We start from the raw sequence: 19,489 nt of genomic DNA, 5'->3' as shown, positions 1-19,489 counted from the left end.
ATGCTAGTTTTGACTATTTTTTTCGTTGATTGATCTAATGGACCATGTGGTTACTTTGGAAGTATGCAACATATTTACTACATTTTTGAGCTGATTTCTTTTGTTAATTATATCTTTATTTTAAAAAAGGGGAAAATTTCCCTTCAAGACCTTTCTATCTATGGGACTGATGATGTTAATGTCAGCTGTTTCTGTGGCCCACGGTTAACGAGGGTGTCATGTGGCCAGCACAACGACCAACCGTCTTTACTTTCCCCAACTAAAGTCAGGTACTCACTAGAGCTGGGTGGACTCAGGAACGCCCTAAAATCCCGAAATTCAATATCCCAATCTTCTCCAGGTTCGGAAGCCAGCGCTTCACGACTTAGCCACCGCGCTACTTCTATCCCCCCCCCCCCCCCCCCCCATGTCTTGATATGCTAAAAACATAAATTCAGTCGTCAAGCTACTGGACAGGGATTTGGAAGTAACCAACGATGACATCACCAGACACGCCCCCCCCCCCCAACACTCCACCTCAGGTCTACATATAGACGGTTTGTGATAACATTGATTTAAGAAGATCAAGACATTCAAGCAGACCTACTTGTATTGAAGTCTCGCCTCGTACAAGGTACACAGGCTCTCATAAGCAGAAAATGAACCCAAGAGAATCAAGCCACATATATTCAGCTCATTAACAGCAGCGTCCAATGAATCTTAAAGTGTGAAGAGACAAGCTACCAAGTTATCAATTAGTTTGTGCTGTCACGTGTCAAATTATTATGAAATTAGTTACAGAACTATCGACCTTAATAAAGAAAAACAACTGATTATCTAAAAATATAATCAAAAACTCTTTTTGAACCTAGCTGGTAATGCTCTGCGGCCTGTTTGCCTGATCCTAAGCAATCATTTTCAGAGGTCCAGTTCTTGACAATGTCCCAGGACAGAGATATAAATTGTCTCCTCAAGAGTCCTTCGAAGCCATCTTTTATTCCAATTACAGCGTAGCCTCTGTGAACAAATTGTATATGCATGAACACGTTTTCTATAGGCGCAGAATTACATTGTAAATGTTTCTTGAAAACAATCTAAGTAAGACAATTCATGAAATTTTAAAATCTTCTGTACTTTTGCGAGTTATGCACCTTGCAATTAAAAAATAATGTGGAAAACGTGTCTTTATACAGTTCTAATCAAACCTGCTCTGGCAGTAACCGACGAAAGCCTTGCACACAATACACTGTCCTAGGGTGTCCATGCCCACTTGGATGATGCCCACACGCCTGATGCCGGCCAGGATCGCCATGCTGCTTACCGGGGATGACCGCATACTGTGCAAGAGCACATAGGAGCTGAGCAAACACTATGAAGGGAAGACATAAAAAAAAAACGTAGGGCTATTAAAGCATGGAATGGGTTGCCTGAATCAGCCCGGAAAACCAAAGACTTGACAGAGTTTAAGTCATTGATTTAGATGCATGACTAGATTGACCTAGGGACACGCGTTTGACGTAATCATCTGCATATTTGAAGCAACTCTAAATGTGAATTTCAGTGCTAAATGATACATACATATTAAACATAAACTTGAGTTGAAAGCTGAACATAAACTTGAGTTGAAAGCTGAACCTAAACTTTGAGTTGAAAGCTGAACATAAACTTGAGTTGAAAGCTAAACATAAACTTGAGTTGAAAGCTGAACCTAAACTTTGAGTTGAAAGCTGAACATAAACTTGAGTTGAAAGCTGAACCTAAACTTTGAGTTGAAAGCTGAACATAAACTTGAGTTGAAAGCTAAACATAAACTTTGAGTTGAAAGCTGAACATAAACTTTGAGTTGAAAGCTAAACATAAACTTGAGTTGAAAGCTGAACCTAAACTTTGAGTTGAAAGCTGAACATAAACTTGAGTTGAAAGCTAAACATAAACTTCAGTTGAAAGCTGAACATAAACTTGAGTTAAAAGCTGAACCTAAACTTTGAGTTGAAAGCTGAACATAAACTTGAGTTGAAAGCTGAACCTAAACTTTGAGTTGAAAGCTGAACATAAACTTGAGTTGAAAGCTAAACATAAACTTGAGTTGAAAGCTAAACATAAACTTTGAGTTGAAAGCTGAACATAAACTTTGAGTTGAAAGCTAAACATAAACTTGAGTTGAAAGCTGAACCTAAACTTTGAGTTGAAAGCTGAACATAAACTTGAGTTGAAAGCTAAACATAAACTTCAGTTGAAAGCTGAACATAAACTTGAGTTGAAAGCTGAACCTAAACTTTGAGTTGAAAGCTGAACATAAACTTGAGTTGAAAGCTAAACATAAACTTCAGTTGAAAGCTAAACATAAACTTGAGTTGAAAGCTGAACATAAACTTGAGTTGAAAGCTGAACATAAACTTGAGTTGAAAGCTGAACATAAACTTGAGTTGAAAGCTGAACATAAACTTGAGTTGAAAGCTGAACAGAAACTTGAGTTGAAAGCTGAACATAAACTTGAGTTGAAAGCTGAACCTAAACTTTGAGTTGAAAGCTGAACCTAAACTTTGAGTTGAAAGCTGAACATAAAGTTGAGTTGAAAGCTGAACATAAAGTTGAGTTGAAAGCTGAACATAAACTTGAGTTGAAAGCTGAACATAAAGTTGAGTTGAAAGCTGAACATAAACTTGAGTTAAAAGCTGAACATAAACTTCAGTTGAAAGCTGAACATAAACTTGAGTTGAAAGCTGAACATAAACTTGAGTTGAAAGCTGAACATAAACTTGAGTTGAAAGCTGAACATAAAGTTGAGTTGAAAGCTGAACATAAACTTGAGTTGAAAGCTGAACGTAAACTTGAGTTGAAAGCTAAACATAAACTTGAGTTGAAAGCTGAACATAAACTTGAGTTGAAAGCTGAACATAAACTTGAGTTGAAAGCTGAACATAAGCTTGAGTTGAAAGCTGAACATAAACTTGAGTTGAAAGCTGAACATAAACTTGAGTTGAAAGCTAAACATAAACTTGAGTTGAAAGCTGAACATAAACTTGAGTTGAAAGCTGAACATAAACTTGAGTTGAAAGCTGAACATAAACTTGAGTTGAAAGCTGAACATAAACTTGAGTTGAAAGCTGAACATAAACTTGAGTTGAAAGCTGAACATAAACGTGAGTTGAAAGCTGAACCTAAACTTTGAGTTGAAAGCTGAACCTAAACTTTGAGTTGAAAGCTGAACATAAAGTTGAGTTGAAAGCTGAACATAAAGTTGAGTTGAAAGCTGAACATAAACTTGAGTTGAAAGCTGAACATAAAGTTGAGTTGAAAGCTGAACATAAACTTGAGTTGAAAGCTGAACATAAACTTCAGTTGAAAGCTGAACATAAACTTGAGTTGAAAGCTGAACATAAACTTGAGTTGAAAGCTGAACATAAACTTGAGTTGAAAGCTGAACATAAACTTCAGTTGAAAGCTGAACATAAAGTTGAGTTGAAAGCTGAACATAAACTTGAGTTGAAAGCTGAACATAAACTTGAGTTGAAAGCTAAACATAAACTTGAGTTGAAAGCTGAACATAAACTTGAGTTGAAAGCTGAACATAAACTTGAGTTGAAAGCTGAACATAAACTTGAGTTGAAAGCTGAACATAAACTTGAGTTGAAAGCTGAAAATAAACTTGAGTTGAAAGCTAAACATAAACTTGAGTTGAAAGCTGAACATAAACTTGAGTTGAAAGCTGAACATAAACTTGAGTTGAAAGCTGAACATAAACTTGAGTTGAAAGCTAAACATAAACTTGAGTTGAAAGCTGAACCTAAACTTTGAGTTGAAAGCTGAACATAAAGTTGAGTTGAAAGCTGAACATAAACTTGAGTTGAAAGCTGAGCCTAAACTTTGAGTTGAAAGCTGAACCTAAACTTTGAGTTGAAAGCTGAACATAAAGTTGAGTTGAAAGCTGAACATAAACTTGAGTTGAAAGCTGAACATAAACTTGAGTTGAAAGCTGAACATAAACTTGAGTTGAAAGCTGAACATAAACTTGAGTTGAAAGCTGAACATAAACTTGAGTTGAAAGCTGAACATAAACTTGAGTTGAAAGCTGAACATAAACTTGAGTTGAAAGCTGAACATAAACTTTGAGTTGAAAGCTGAACATAAACTTGAGTTGAAAGCTAAACATAAACTTGAGTTGAAAGCTGAACATAAACTTGAGTTGAAAGCTGAACATAAACTTGAGTTGAAAGCTGAACATAAACTTGAGTTGAAAGCTGAACCTAAACTTTGAGTTGAAAGCTAAACATAAAGTTGAGTTGAAAGCTGAACCTAAACTTTGAGTTGAAAGCTGAACATAAACTTTGAGTTGAAATCTGAACATAAACTTTGAGTTGAAAGCTGAACATAAAGTTGAGTTGAAAGCTGAACCTAAACTTTGTAACATTAGACCCATTAATCCGTGACGTCATTAAATGTCTTGTTCAAAGTCCGTCAACTATGGTGCGTCTCTATTCTAACTAAGCGGCTAACAATGGCTACGTCTCAACAAATTCTTTCTCCAAGAATATGCCAACCTTTCTCAACCATCATACATTCTAAAGCCCCGATGGTATAAGGGTAAACGTAACACAAAACAGGAAGGGCATTAACACATAATTACTCTTCATTCTCTGCTTTTCCTAACGAGTCTACGACGGACACTCCGCACCTTGGTCTCAAAAAGTATTTATACTTTCCCTTACAATTGGATTTGGCCCCTTTTTCGACAATTCTCCTTACGCCAAATTTACCATCGCGGCCCAACCCCCGGTCTGTTTTTATTTTCATTTATTCCTTCTCTCTCCCCATCCAACCACTGCTCCAATTAAGTATACATTAGAATCCTCTGAGACCTAAAGTAAGGCTAGCACCAGAGACAGGTGCGGTCACTATAAGAGACCTAAAGTAAGGCTAGCACCAGAGACAGGCGCGGTCACTATAAGAGACCTAAAGTAAGGCTAGCACCAGAGACAGGCGCGGTCACTATAAGAGACCTAAAGTAAGGCTAGCACCAGAGACAGGCGCGGTCACTATAAGAGACCTAAAGTAAGGCTAGCACCAGAGACAGGCGCGGTCACTATAAGAGTCCTAAAGTAAGGTTAGCACAAGAGACAGGCGCGGTCACTATAAGAGACCTAAAGTAAGGCTAGCACCAGAGACAGGTGCGGTCAGTATAAGAGACCTAAAGTAAGGCTAGCTCCAGAGACAGGCGCGGTCACTATAAGAGACCTAAAGTAAGGCTAGCACCAGAGACAGGCGCGGTCACTATAAGAGACCTAAAGTAAGGTTAGCACCAGAGACAGGTGCGGTCAGTATAAGAGACCTAAAGTAAGGCTAGCACCAGAGACAGGTGCGGTCAGTATAAGAGACCTAAAGTAAGGCTAGCACCAGAGACAGGTGCGGTCAGTATAAGAGACCTGAAGTAAGGTTAGCACAAGAGACAGGTGCGGTCAGTATAAGAGACCTAAAGTAAGGCTAGCACCAGAGACAGGTGCGGTCAGTATAAGAGACCTGAAGTAAGGCTAGCACCAGAGACAGGTGCGGTCAGTATAAGAGACCTGAAGTAAGGCTAGCACCAGAGACAGGTGCGGTCAGTATAAGAGACCTGAAGTAAGGCTAGCACCAGAGACAGGTGCGGTCAGTATAAGAGACCTAAAGTAAGGCTAGCACCAGAGACAGGTGCGGTCAGTATAAGAGACCTGAAGTAAGGCTAGCACCAGAGACAGGTGCGGTCAGTATAAGAACTGATGTTTTTCTTCCGAGAGAACAAACTTTAAATTGACAAAATCAGTTGGTCACAAATCGGTCTGACCGTCGTGTGAAATGCTGAACTCGAAGACAATTGTTAATTATTACAATCTTTATTGGAGACAAGGTGGCTTAGTGTTAAAGCGCTTGTCTTCCGAATCGTGGGTCCCGGGTTCGAAAACTGGTGAAGACTGGAATTTTATATTTCGGAATCTTTAGGGTACTCTTAGTCCACCAAGCTGTAATGGGTACCTGAAATCATTTGGGGAAAAAGTAGAGGTGATTGATCGTTGCGTTGGCCACATGACACCCTCGTTAATCGTGGGCCATAAAAATAGATGATCTTTACATCATCTTCCCTATACATCATGAGGTCTGAAAGGGGAACTTTTTTTTACTTACAATCTTTATTACTTAATTCTTTATAATTAGATTCTTTACTATTGCTACACCCTGGCAGAGCCTGCGGCGGCCGCTAGCCCCAAACTGTATCGGCACTTCACTTTCCAAATTGCTCACCAAAGCAACTGGACAGTATAATAAGTACCTGAAAATTCTTTCCCCTACGTCGGACGACATTGCTGAAGTCTTTCTCTGCCAGAAATTTCTCTGTGGCGTTGGTAAAACCAAGGCATTTTTCCAATGACATAAAGCCCATCTCACAACCTTTGATCGTCACGATGCAGGCATCCAGAGGCCCGTCTTTCATGAGTAAAACTGCTTCTGACCCCATTCGTATCCCCAGCAATCTGTCATAGGCTGTTGGCACGCCACCACTCTGAGAGAAAAAACAACAACTGATCTCATTAGAGATCTAGATGTAATAACCATCACTAAATAAAACATCAATTAACTAAAAGTATGTCGTTTTCAGCCGAGTGACACCCAATTTAAAGTCGGAAGGCCAATGATTTCTTCAAGTTGTGTTATATTTATGCATGCATTTTTTTGACCTTTTAGTTTATTTAACAATATTTTTTTTCAAATCAATGGATGACTACATAGACAGTAGATGCATTAGGAATGTACCATTATCCATTTCTTATTGAAGAAAAACAAATCAGTATAATTAATTATAGATAGAGGCAGACACAATATCATTGACGTAGTTACCATGAAGCACTAACAAATCTAGCTACTTTTTTTGGACATTACAGACTAAGAAGAATGTGTCAGCAAATAGTAGAAATTGAAACGTTTTATGTTATATTTGGGTTCCTTTACTATAACCCTTTAACTTCGCACAATCGTTAATCTGTACTTTTCTTATTCAGCTTTTCATCGATGATCTTTTTTATTATACAAGTAAAAAAAAAGGAAAGAAAATTACCCCTTTCAGACCTTGAGAAATATAAGGCAGATGATGCTTATCTCTGGCTGACAGTTAACAAGGTGGCCAGCACCACAGCTATTCGAATGTACTTTCCTCAACAAATGTCAAGTAACAACAAGATTTTGGGTGGACTGAAATGTGTCCTCTTCAAAATCCTGAAATTTAAAGTCTCGGTCTTCAATGAGATTCGAACTCGAGAAGCCAAGCAATTTAAGACTCAGCCACCTTACATCAGTCCAGTCTTGAGCTTCTGATTCCCTTACATTCTGTTTTTTCTCTCATCATACTCACTCTTGCTTAACACATGGAACTGTTTGACTCACCTAGAAGTGTTTGACTCACCTGGAAGTGTTTGACTCACCTAGAAGTGTTTGACTCACCTAAAGTGTTTGACTCAAATGGAAATGTCTGACTCACCTGGAAGTGCCCTAGCACGGTAATTTGGCTTATGATCTTTAATTTCTCTCTTAACACTTTCGAGATTTCCTCGGCGGTGATGGGCTGTCCTTGTACGTCCGTGGCTCCTTCCGACTTGATGATCATGAGGCCTTGCTGTCGAATCAACAAATCGTCCCTCACCTGACCGACAATGGGATAGGGAGATCAATACAAACATTTCAATGCACAAGAGATCTGTTCGTCAATACCATGAAACATCGAGCTCTTTAAAAACCGGGCAACTGTCACATTCAAGTCTCTTATTTTCCCATTATGTCAGTAACGAGTTTATTGGAGGCGCGGTGGATGTAACCGTAAGGTCCCGGGTTTGAATCCTGTTGAAAACTCGGATTTTTAATTCCAGCATATTTGGGGTGCTTCTGAGTCCATCAAGATATAACGAGTGCTAACATTAGTTGGGGAAAGGTAAAGGCGGTTGGTCGTTGTGCTGGCCGCATGACACCCTCGTTAACTGTTGACCATACAAACAGATGACCTCTATTGACCACAATGTCTGAAAGGGGAACTTTACTTTTATACTTTTAATTTTAATGAATGAAATATAAAATTTTTATCTCTTTTTCTTGAAATAATTTTTGAATCATTTGACGTGTTTCTAATATTTCTATAATAAAACTAAACTTTGTAATGAATTGTTTATTAGACTGAGGTCGATTCTAACATTACACATTTCCTCAAAATTTCGTACATCATATTTAACAAGCATATTTCAACATAATGTTACGCGAATCTTATCTGCATCTATTGTTAATTTTAATAGCGACCACTTTTTCGTTATAAACTTCTGCTTGAAATTTTCTAATAGTCAGACAGTTTCAGATGAAATCACTCGCCAATAGTACAGAAATTATAATATAAATTTTCCGAAGAACGATGTCTTGGCGCAGTGGTTAGGTCACATTATACATGTTCATTTTATAATGCTTTTAATAAGAATGAATCATATCTATATTTTGTATCTATATTTGTAGTAAGTTTATACCTTTGTATATTTTTTAATGTAAATACAAAACTTATTTTTGCCCATTAGATTTGGAATGTGTGTAATTATTAACATTATAATGTGTGTGTGTGTGGGTTTAATATTTGAAAAAAAAATTAAGCAATAATAGAAAAAGATTCGATGCAATTATGTGCACGGAAATGTTTGATTTAATTGAAAGTTTCTCAAACTAAAAATAAAAGAAAACATAAACGTGATGAATTTGTGATGAATGTGATGAATGCGATGAATAGGATGATTGTGATAAATGTGATGATTGTAGTCTCGTCCTACGCATTTCGTACACTTTCGAAGGAAGCATGTCAATATCATGATCTCACATAAGAATCTTAACCTTTCATAGTTTGTATATTTGACAAGTTACAAGTAATCCTTCAAAATAGAAGATTTTTACATCCTAGCCCAAACCTTCGACGAAATGGAGGAGGATTTCGTCGAGTACGGTTCGAACCCGGAACCATATAGTTGACATGTCTCATGCACATACCACACAATATGCTATCGTGAAATGGTCAAAATTATTTTATTGTTCCATAGCATAATATAGTATTTTGAAAAAAAGTTTATTATGAAACGATTTGTGTTTTATCAATTATTTTTAGAACCTTTCGCGCCAAAACTGCCCCGCCAAAACGACCATCGCGCTAAAACGGCTGCGTCAAATAAGGCCACGTCAAAATGTCGCGTACCCACCCTTGAAGTCTCGGTAAGTGGACATATTTAATAGCATAACTTGTGGAGTGTAGGGGAAAGAGGGTTGGCTAACAACTCTTAAATCTGTGTGGACAATGAAATGGTTTCCTTCAAAGGACCTACTAAGTCTTTTTACACATGTAAATGTCCATGAGTCCTCTGTAGCCTACCCTTGCCTTCATTCGTACCTGACTTGGGGTATTTAACCCAGAGGTGGAGAATATTGTCAATCACGTACTTTATTACAGAGTTCTTCCTTCCAATCTCCCTGCGGAGGCCACTCCGGTAAGAAGATCATACTGGCATCACAGGCAACTCCTGAAGCCAAGGTCAGGTAACCGCTCGTTTTACCCATTACCTGCAGACGAATAATGGGGGAGAGGAGGGAGTGTTTAAGGTGGTAAAAAAATGTACAGGTTTACATTACTTAAACTACTATATAAATCATTTGTTTTCTGAAACGGTTTAAAAAACAAGCAAAAGGTTATACGAAGTGTAGTTGTATCAACTACTTTGGGTCAGTCATGTCATTCAATCTGTAATAGATCTAGACCAACAATAATAAATCTGTGAGATAAGATATATTTTTAATAATACCATTTTTACTGTTTTATTTTTGCAAGCCCTACAAGAGCAAGAGAACCCCCCTCCCTTAACAAAAAGAGGCTAAGAAAGCCCACAAAAGAGGTAAAAAAAAAAAGAGTCAAAAGCCCACAGGGATTCCTAGAATGTAACAGCTCCACAACTGATGACATAAGCAAAACTGATGTATCCAAAAACAAAAGTGAAAAAAAAAAAGGAACCTCCACTCTACAAATAAAATACGAACCTCCACTATAAATGCAGTCTGCGAGCTGCTAGCGTTGGTCATTATGGCGTCCAAGGTTTCAAGTATCCTCTGTGTGGCCGAGTTCGCTCCTATGGACATGTCCGTTCCGCAGACGTCGTTGACGATGCTAGACACAATGCCGACAACTCTGAGTCGTCTGGAGCTGTGCGAATACATTAGTGACACGGCACAAATTAAGGTCGATGGCAAGAGGAACATATGACCAACTTACAGAGGACTTAACTATTTCCTGAGCATGACCTGTGCGTGTGTATGTGTAGGTGTTGTGGGTGGGAGGATGGAGATATTTCGTTTTATTCTAAAACATTTAACTTTTTTTTTTGAAATAGAAGTTTGATATGTAAAAGTCAGTACACACAAATACATGTATAAGGAAGACATAGAAAACTTTGGGTTCTCAATTTTACTCGGAAGAGAAATACAATCATTCATATTTATCTATCTAGCTGTCTGTCTTTCTATGAAGTACATAAAATTTATTTAAAAAAAAAACAAAAACAAAAAAACAACCCAGATCTAGTTGTTTTAGCGTGCACTTTTTTCCATTTGCATTTTTTTTCACCACTCTCTATTCACCCAACAGCTACAATTGTAACACTTCGCTTTTTTTTTTCGATCAACCAATCAAAATGTTTCTTTCAACTTAATACTATAATAGAAAAAATCAACATTTAGATAATTACTATAACACGTCAATTGTTCTAAGCAATAAATATATAACAAATTTAAGCCATCACGTATAGTTGATTATTTAAGTCAATAATTGAATAGAAATTAAGATTCTGTAATACTAAACAGTAGCTGAGGGATAAAGCACCTGTCATGCTGCGAACCAAAGAGTTTCGAATCCTTGTGATGACTAAATTTCGGAATCATTAGGATCCCTCTCTGGGTCCACGCAACTGTAATGGGTACTTTATATTAATCTGGGAAATTAAAGGCACATTGTCGTTGTGCTGGTCACATGACACTACCTTCGTTAACAGTCGTACGTGGAAACTGATCACCCTTTCATCGCAAGAGCCAAGATGTGAAACTACTAATTCACTATAACTGTAACAGAAATAAATGTGCGACTCACCTCTGAAGCAACGTCCTGTTGACCATGTCCCGGTCGTCCAGTTCTCTCAGCAGACTCAGCCAATCATTGTACAGAGCCCAGATGCCTTAGGAATATGAAAAGTATTTGTTTGTGTTAGATAAAACATTAGACCAGTATACACGTAGTGTAATAATAATATTAATTTAATTTAATGTATAGAGCGCTGTTAACAAACAAAATGTAGGCTCAAGGCTCTGTGATAACATTACAAACATAAACACGACAGCTAAATGACAAACTAATCTTTAAAAGTTTTGAACAGATATATCCTAATGCTCTTCTTCAATGTAGTGTAGCATGTTGTCTGCCTGAGGTCCGTGCACTGAAAAAGCCCGCTGACCGTAACTTTTGAGGGAGAAACTATTAGAAGCGTTGAGTCGATTGACTCTAGGGACATATGGAATGATCAGTTCGCTAAGGTATAATGGTATTTCTTTATTTTGGGTTGTTTGAATTCGCATGTTTAGCTGTCGAAATTCATACAATTGTTAAGTGAATCAGAGTTTTATTTTCCGGTTGTTGTTTTTGTTTTACATTAGTTAGCAGGTCAACGTGGGGTCCAATGGTTGTAGTCACCCTTTCTCTAATCTCTTCGTTTGTGATGGGGTCTTGAAATGTGGATACTTTTGTAACATCCCAATTCTATTGCTGGGATCCTCCTCTCTAGCTCTGCAGTCTGCGTCCAAGACTTGCAAGCATACAAGAATGTGGCCAAGACCAGGGAGCGTATCAGTCTGACTTTGATGTCGAGGGCTATGCCTATGTCTTTCCATATTGTTTTCAGTTTCGCAAGTGCTGCTGTGGACTGTGCCATTCGGGCAATAGGTCTTCGGGGCCTTCAAAGACCTTCATTAGGGAACAGTACCAGGAAAAAGAAGAGGCAGACAGAGAAAGCTATGGGAAGACAACATTAAATAATGGAGAGGCCTGCCATTAAAAGAAGTTCTATCTAAGACAGAGAGGACTGGAGAAAGATGGTTGACAGATCCTGTGTGATGCCCCAACGCTCCAACAGAATAAGAGATAAATGAAGGTGAAGATGAGGGCACATAACACATTGACACGCAACCTCATTTTTGTGGGATGAGAACAAACAAAATGGTTTCTTTAGGAACTATTGAAGATGTTGTTTTTTCTAAGCGCTGGATGCTTTATAGTCTTTCTAAATATTTTCTTATTTAACGAATACATTTGATTTAGTGTCATGTCAGTTACATACAAAGACTGTCAGTCCAATCGTGTACACTTATCTTAGCGTCAACTAGATTTATCAGAACAAAAAATAGCAAACCAACAAGAAAAATATTAAACTAATTTTTTTTTTAAGACAATACGTCCTTTATAAAAACTGTAGATTGATTAGGATTTAAAAAAATAATTGAACATTTTTTACTCCGCACTATTTTCATAAACATTCAATGAATTTTGTTTACCTGCGGAAATACCCGAAGACGTATAGTCTGCTCAAGATAAACATTTTCTAAGTTTGTAGCCAAATTTAAATTTAAAATAAAATGTATAAGATCAAGTTAGAATTTTCCAAATGAGGCCAACGGACCAGTAACTTTTTTCTAGAAATTTTTTAGAGCCGTTTTCGAGATCCGAGTCCGGATTCCACCCATGTTCCATGAAGAAACGATTTAAAAAGAGGTATTTAAAAAAATATTACTCTTTAAAGTCTTCAAAACAATCCATTGCTAATTGAACTCAACTGCTCCGTTTACTTGGCCACTTTTCAGTAAAAACATAGACACAACTGTCTTCCTACCTTTCAAAGTACCATCCCCTCCTATAGCAATGATCTTCAAGATTCCATGTTCCACCAGATTTTTGGCTGCCTTCAAGCGGGCGCTACGATCTGCAAACTCAGGACACTTGAACCTTACAAAGTGGAACACAGACTCATCATTCTATTTAAATATACCATAGTTAACAAGAATACTTATAGACTATATGAGATGGCTGTAAGATCCAATGCAAAGGATAGCAAGCTCTAAACTAATCTTGCTACATAGAATCTGTTAAACTTTGCTTTAACTTTGATTCCAAAGCTAAGTTTGTTTTTTTCTCGTCATCTCTCCTCCGAGACACAGAAGTAAACTTCTTTATTAAATTTAAGTTTGATACGTTCCACACATAGCCTGGTACCAATGTTTACTTTTCTCGTAATTTTACTGAATACAATGTGTTGTATAACAGCCAGTAAAACACAGGGATGCTACTTAATGCGCTGATTGAATTTCGTCAATTATTTCATGGAAGATTCAACTCTCACATGAATATATTATGATATCATATTTACATTTTATTGGCTACAAGGAAATGGGCGCCCTCATTAACATTGGTCAGACACAGCTGGAACATATGGAGGACTACTTCCAGTGGCTTCACACGGGGTTGGTGTTGCAAGGATAGGTATATCAGGGGTTTGTGTGGCAAGGACAGGTATATCAGGGGTTGGTGTGGCAAGGACAGGTATATCAGGGGTTGGTGTGGCAAGGACAGGTATATCAGGGGTTGGTGTGGCAAGGACAGGTACATCAGGGGTTGGTGTGGCAAGGACAGGTACATCAGGGGTTGGTGTGGCAAGGACAGGTACATCAGGGGTTGGTGTGGCAAGGACAGGTATATCAGGGGTTGGTGTGGCAAGGACAGGTATATCAGGGGTTGGTGTGGCAAGGACAGGTACATCAGGGGTTGGTGTGGCAAGGACAGGTATATCAGGGGTTGGTGTGGCAAGGACAGGTATATCAGGGGTTGGTGTGGCAAGGACAGGAATATCAGGGGTTGGTGTGGCAAGGACAGGTATATCAGGAGAGCCGAAAAGCTGCAAACCAAAAACAAATTAAAATGGGGGGGGGGTCTCCTGATGGGAGGAGGCCAGGGGCGGACTGGATGTCAAAATCGGCCCAGGCATTTCTATACAGTAGAGCTCATAAATTGTATATCATATCATGGGACTCCAACTATAGGCCTATCGGTTGTCAAAATTATTGTGTTATTTCTTTTATAATGTATTGATGATAACTGTATGCATGAACTATATCTTGATAAGACATTTGGGCCTTATGTTGCTTCTTAATCGTTAGGTATGTAGGCCCTAACATGATGAAGCCTAATAATAGCACTGTCTACTTTGAAAATGTGTTAGATTAAATTAGTATTACACTGTAGTCTGTAAAAGATGTTTTTAACATGAAGCTCATATAGCCCCTTATATATGAGAATATTATAAAACCTTTAACAATTTAATGCGTGCCATAGTGGCATTCATGAGGCTCTTTAGGCCCATTTCAGTACCGGCCCACCGGGCATTTGCCCAAATGCCCATATTGCCAGTCCGCCCATGGAGGAGGCTGTGGACGTAGCTTGTTACCGATGTCTGTAAAGTCAGCTTGCTACCTTGAAGAACGAACTATTAATTTTTTTAGTGACTATAATACTCCTCATCCTAAAGTTTCCTATCCTTTAGTTATTCCTCTGAATACTCCAGAAATCCCACAAAAACTGAGAAAATCAATGCCTGTTTTGAAAGCACCACAAAACTAAACGAATGAAAATTCAAGTTTAAAAAATTACGTTTTTATAGTGGTTCCGCCTTTTCCCACAATATTCATAGTACTATACCACGTGGCCATCACGTAATTGTCATCGCCTTCGACCATTCCACGAAAGCCATTTTTAATGTAGAAGACAGTGGAGCCCAAGTAATACGCCATCTTCACAACGGCGCTGATGGCAGAGTTCATACCCTGTGAAGGGGAAATAACAAACTGATTAATTTTTAAAAAAATCTTAAGACGAGTTTATTCCCCCAGCTGGTGTTTAAAAATAACAATATTAATGATAAATTTGAAACAGAATACAGAAAGAAAGAAACTCCACCGGTTAAGAATGCTTCAGTCTTCTTTGAAATCAGTTCCAAGTGTTAAAAAAGTTACATATCAGATACCCATTAAATCTATATAGACTAATGATTAGTTTACCCATAAGACACTCCTCACTAGGATACAAACTCTTGATCCTTTTACTCCAAGACCAAGCTTTTTATTTTTAATGTGTAACACTCAGCTATCAATCCCCACATGACATGAGTTGGAGAACTTAATGACTTTTGGCTGCTGTGATTACCACATGACTCACACCTTAACCATCAGCGCAGTGTATCAATGGCCCCCATCAACCAAAAGATCCAAAAAAGAAAGCTGACCTTATTATCGGACAGCCAAAAACATGTACAGTCTATCTATGTGTTTTGAATGCCACATATTATGCATCATTCACAACCAACGCTAACCTCTTCCCACCGTAAACTATAGAAACACATACAACATTATGTTAGGTTCCCGTGAAACTTAAGTGAATGTAAAAGTCTCAAGACTCTATCTATTCATGTCAGAACTTCATGGAGGGCGGTACCTGGACGCTGATCTCTAAAATGCTCTAACGATTTCTAGAAATTTTTTTTTTTAAAGTTATTTGTAATGTTTTTGTTTTGTCTCAATCTCCCCAAGGACTCGAGGTCTTTACTTTTCAAGACAGGGAAACAAAACTAAAAGACTCCTGCAAATGTCTCTTTGCTTAAAAGTGGTCACAACGAGGAGATCTTAATCTAGGAATCTCCACCTACCTGGGCGTCATCTCCAGCGGTCACTATGCCAATCACTGAGCCAACCCAAGAATTTCGGATGGACTTGCTGCTTCTTGGTTTGGGCTGGTAGCTCGAAACGTTGAACAGACCAGACGGATAGGAGGCAGCAGCTTCGAGATTGGAGAGGCTGAACTCCTGGCGTCAAAAACAACAACAATCGAATAAAGAACGAAGAAGAAGAAGAATAAAGCAGTGATGCCCAAAATACTGCCCGCGGGCCACATCCGGGCCTCAACGTGGTTTTATCGGGCCCACCTAAATGTCGGCACAAAGTGTAGAAAATCAACCCTTCATAAAAAAAAAAGAGGTTGAAAAAAAATGTATCTTAACTTACGTTAGGGCCCTCACTATTTCTATTATTGGTCCCATGACCTTTAATATTTTTGCGTTAATGGCATGGGACTCTGAATCTAGAATCTGACAGGAAAGTAGATGGATCTTTAATTTTTGTGGAACATGATAATAAGCCAACAAATTTGTTTTATAAAGAAATTTTGAATGTTTAAAAAAACAACAACAGATAAACGGCATTATGAAGCAAATATGGCGCCAATCTTGGTTTGAGCGGCAAATAAAAGATTGTTGAACTAGGCCTGGGCGACATAATATACAAATGGTTTCACATATCAATTATATAGAAATTCAACTATTTTTGTTCACAAACTATGATTCCTCCATAAAAATATGACCGCCCCCACCACTCAGAGGGCTAGAGCGGGGAGGGCAGTACATGCAATCGCCCCCCCCCCTCCTTACGCCACCGAATCGGCCAAGATACCTGAAGGAGAGCGACATAATATCAAATTTATATATCAATGCAACTAATCTTGCTCACAAACTATGATTTCTCCATAAAAGTAGGACCGCCCCCCCCCCACTCAAAGAGTTTAGGTGGGAAAGGCAGTAGAGGTTTCGTCCCCCCCCCCCCACACACACACCAATCGGACAACAGGGGAACGACATAATATAAAGATCGGTTAAAATATCAATAACAAGTTTTAATCATATAGATATTTAATTGATTCTTTTGGCAAGCTGTGATTTCTACAAATAAATTGGACCGCCCCCCCCAACTCAAAAGTTTATGGTGGGGGGGGGCGGATTGATGCTATCGCCCCCTCCCGACCCCCACCTAATCAGCCAACATACTAGAGGGGGGGGGGCGAAATAATCTAAAAATAGTTTGAAATATAAATAATTAGTATATATTATTAACATAAGTAATAAATTCGTATACAAATTGTGTGACTTCTATACTAAAATTCGTCCGGGGGGGGGGGGGGTCGGCATAGTGGGGGGGGGGGCGATCGCCCCTACCGCCCCCCCTGGATCCGCCAGTGCTAGGCCAAGAGATTGAAGGATTTTGTAGAATATTTACCAAAAGTAGACAAGACAATAAGTCGGGGATAAAGCTTGCTACAATTTTGCTTACATTTTGAGAAATTAAGCTGTTTTCCGTAAAAAAAAAACAACTTCCAATATCAAAATCATTAATGTAAGTTTCTTATCAAATAGTTTTAGGTTAGCCTAATTTCATTTCGTTTTAGTACCTTTTCGTTGATGGGGCCCTCTGCACTAGTGTCGGAAATTAAAATGGCCCGCAGGCCGAATTAAGTTGGGCGATGGCATCAATCCGGCCCCCTCCCCACCATAAACTTTCGAATTTATTTGTAGAAATCACAGCTTGTTAACGGAATCAATTAAATATCTATATAATTAAAACCTATTATGATATTTTAACCGATCTTCATATTATCTCGATCCCCTGTTAGCCGATTGGGTTGGGGGGTGGGGGGTTAATACATCTACTCCCCTTCCAACCTAAACCCTTTGGGTGGGGGGGGGGGGCGGCCCTACTTTTAATTAGAAATCATTGCACCACACTCTGATCTCAAATTGTCTCATTAGTAAATATCAAACGAAAAAGGGTTGTACCAGGTGGGAGGGGCGATACATGCAATCATCTTCCGACCATCGGACAAACCAATACTTTTTTCTTTTTGTATTTTAGTTAAGAAATTACAAAATTAAACAAAAAATTGTCACTAATATAATTTATATATGCTATAAATTAAATTCTTATATCGAGTCGCTCCACCCTCTACTCTTTAATGCCAAATGCAATCATTAGCAGAAATTATAAAACTGAGCGAGGATTAACGATTTTACTCTACCGCCCACTCCCCTTTCCAGACGAAAAGATGACGTCTTAAAACAGAACAGTCAAATATCGCGACAAATTTTATGTAATTGCACACGAATTTATCTTAGTTATTTTTAAGAAAGACTTAGTTTAGGAAAATTTAGAATGCATACGAAATTTTTCATTATAAGAGTAACAATTGAGATGAGTTCTGAGTCCAAATATTGTTTCACTAGTGATCTTTTTCCAACGTTTACTCCTACTGATATTGTTCTGTTGTATACAAAGAATGTGGGACTATAACTCGCAATATATAAAGAATGTGGGACTATAACTCGCAATATATAAAGAATGTGGGACTATAACTCGCAATATATAACGAATGTGGGACTATAACTCGCAATACATAAAGAATGTGGGACTATAACTCGCAATATATAAAGAATGTGGGACTATAACTCGCAATACATAAAGAATGTGGGACTATAACTCGCAATATATAAAGAATGTGGGACTATAACTCGCAATACATAAAGAATGTGGGACTATAACTCGCAATATACACCCAAATCCTAAAAATGCAAAAAAAATTAGAGTAGAATCTAATTAGTTAACTTAATTTCAACTCCCACTTCCGAAAATTTTTGTTTATAGCTATGTATTATGGTTCTGTAACAACAAAAGTTACAAACATACCTATTGAACAAAATAAATCATTTACAAATGAGCTTTTCGAATAATTTTTTTTCGGCGGCGATTTTCAAAGTCTTATTTTGAACATGTTGGATATGTTATCTTTTCAAGAACAAATCGGTTGTATTTGCAATGTAGTAAGGGCCTGTAAATTTACATTAGAATATTTTTCAAGTAAAACATTATTCAAAAGGTTATTTTTTAACAGCATGAATAATGAGTGTCAGGGGGAGGTATGGCGAGAATGAATGTTACTTTGATATTTTGGTTAAATAGTGATATCCCCTTGTTTAAGTACATCCAGGTTAGGAATGTGAACAGTTTTGCACGTATTACGAACTGAATGGTTTAGTCTTCGTTGAATGTGCGAGATAGTGTGTTAGTTAGTGAGGTCTTGCTCCCGGTCCAGGAAGGTTGGATAGTTGCTTCCTAAACTGGTGTTTATGTATTTATATATTTCATAAACTTGATGGACTAGTGATTGTAAATTAATAATATTTGAGAGTCCATGTCATTGTGTGATTTATTGAATATTAAAGTTTTTAATTGTTATAATCGGGAGTTGAAGTTTATTTAGTAATAAGTAATTCTAATTGAGTGGATATCTGGAGTTAAAGCGAATCAAGTAATAACCGTTCGCAATAGTAATAATCAAGTAAACCCCCTAAGGAGCCAAGTCGAGCCAAGCTAAGAAATGAGCCTATGACATAAATGGGGGCTCGTCCAGGAAATTAGTAATGGATTATTGGGTGACAATAAGCTGTAGATGTCCGGAGAATGTGTTTCTGCAGTGAAGAATGCAATAAAACGCTTTTGGCGTCGGGGCTTC

General features: G+C 38.0%; 1 protein-coding gene across 2 annotated transcripts in view; it reads right to left on the bottom strand.

The window, feature by feature from the left end:
- LOC106056662 (ATP-dependent 6-phosphofructokinase-like) overlaps positions 1-19,489 on the bottom strand; it is a 31,086-nt gene that overhangs the window by 8,785 nt on the left and 2,812 nt on the right. The window contains exons 2-12 of one of the 2 annotated variants that reach the window (XM_056039580.1): positions 15,804-15,959; positions 14,753-14,925; positions 12,942-13,054; positions 11,153-11,237; positions 10,051-10,213; positions 9,460-9,579; positions 7,484-7,645; positions 6,281-6,511; positions 1,185-1,348; positions 848-996; positions 587-698 (exon numbers count right to left, since the gene is read on the bottom strand). In XM_056039580.1, the coding sequence (XP_055895555.1) occupies positions 587-698; positions 848-996; positions 1,185-1,348; positions 6,281-6,511; positions 7,484-7,645; positions 9,460-9,579; positions 10,051-10,213; positions 11,153-11,237; positions 12,942-13,054; positions 14,753-14,925; positions 15,804-15,959 (1,628 nt within the window). The remainder of the gene's footprint in view (positions 1-586; positions 699-847; positions 997-1,184; positions 1,349-6,280; positions 6,512-7,483; positions 7,646-9,459; positions 9,580-10,050; positions 10,214-11,152; positions 11,238-12,941; positions 13,055-14,752; positions 14,926-15,803; positions 15,960-19,489) is intronic. The other variant, XM_056039581.1, reaches the window with a different exon arrangement.

Source organism: Biomphalaria glabrata, chromosome 8 (genome assembly GCF_947242115.1).
Source record: "Biomphalaria glabrata chromosome 8, xgBioGlab47.1, whole genome shotgun sequence".
Lineage (NCBI taxonomy): Eukaryota > Metazoa > Mollusca > Gastropoda > Planorbidae > Biomphalaria > Biomphalaria glabrata.
Note: the sequence above shows the minus strand (reverse complement) of the source record. Positions and strands in the feature narration are given on the sequence as shown.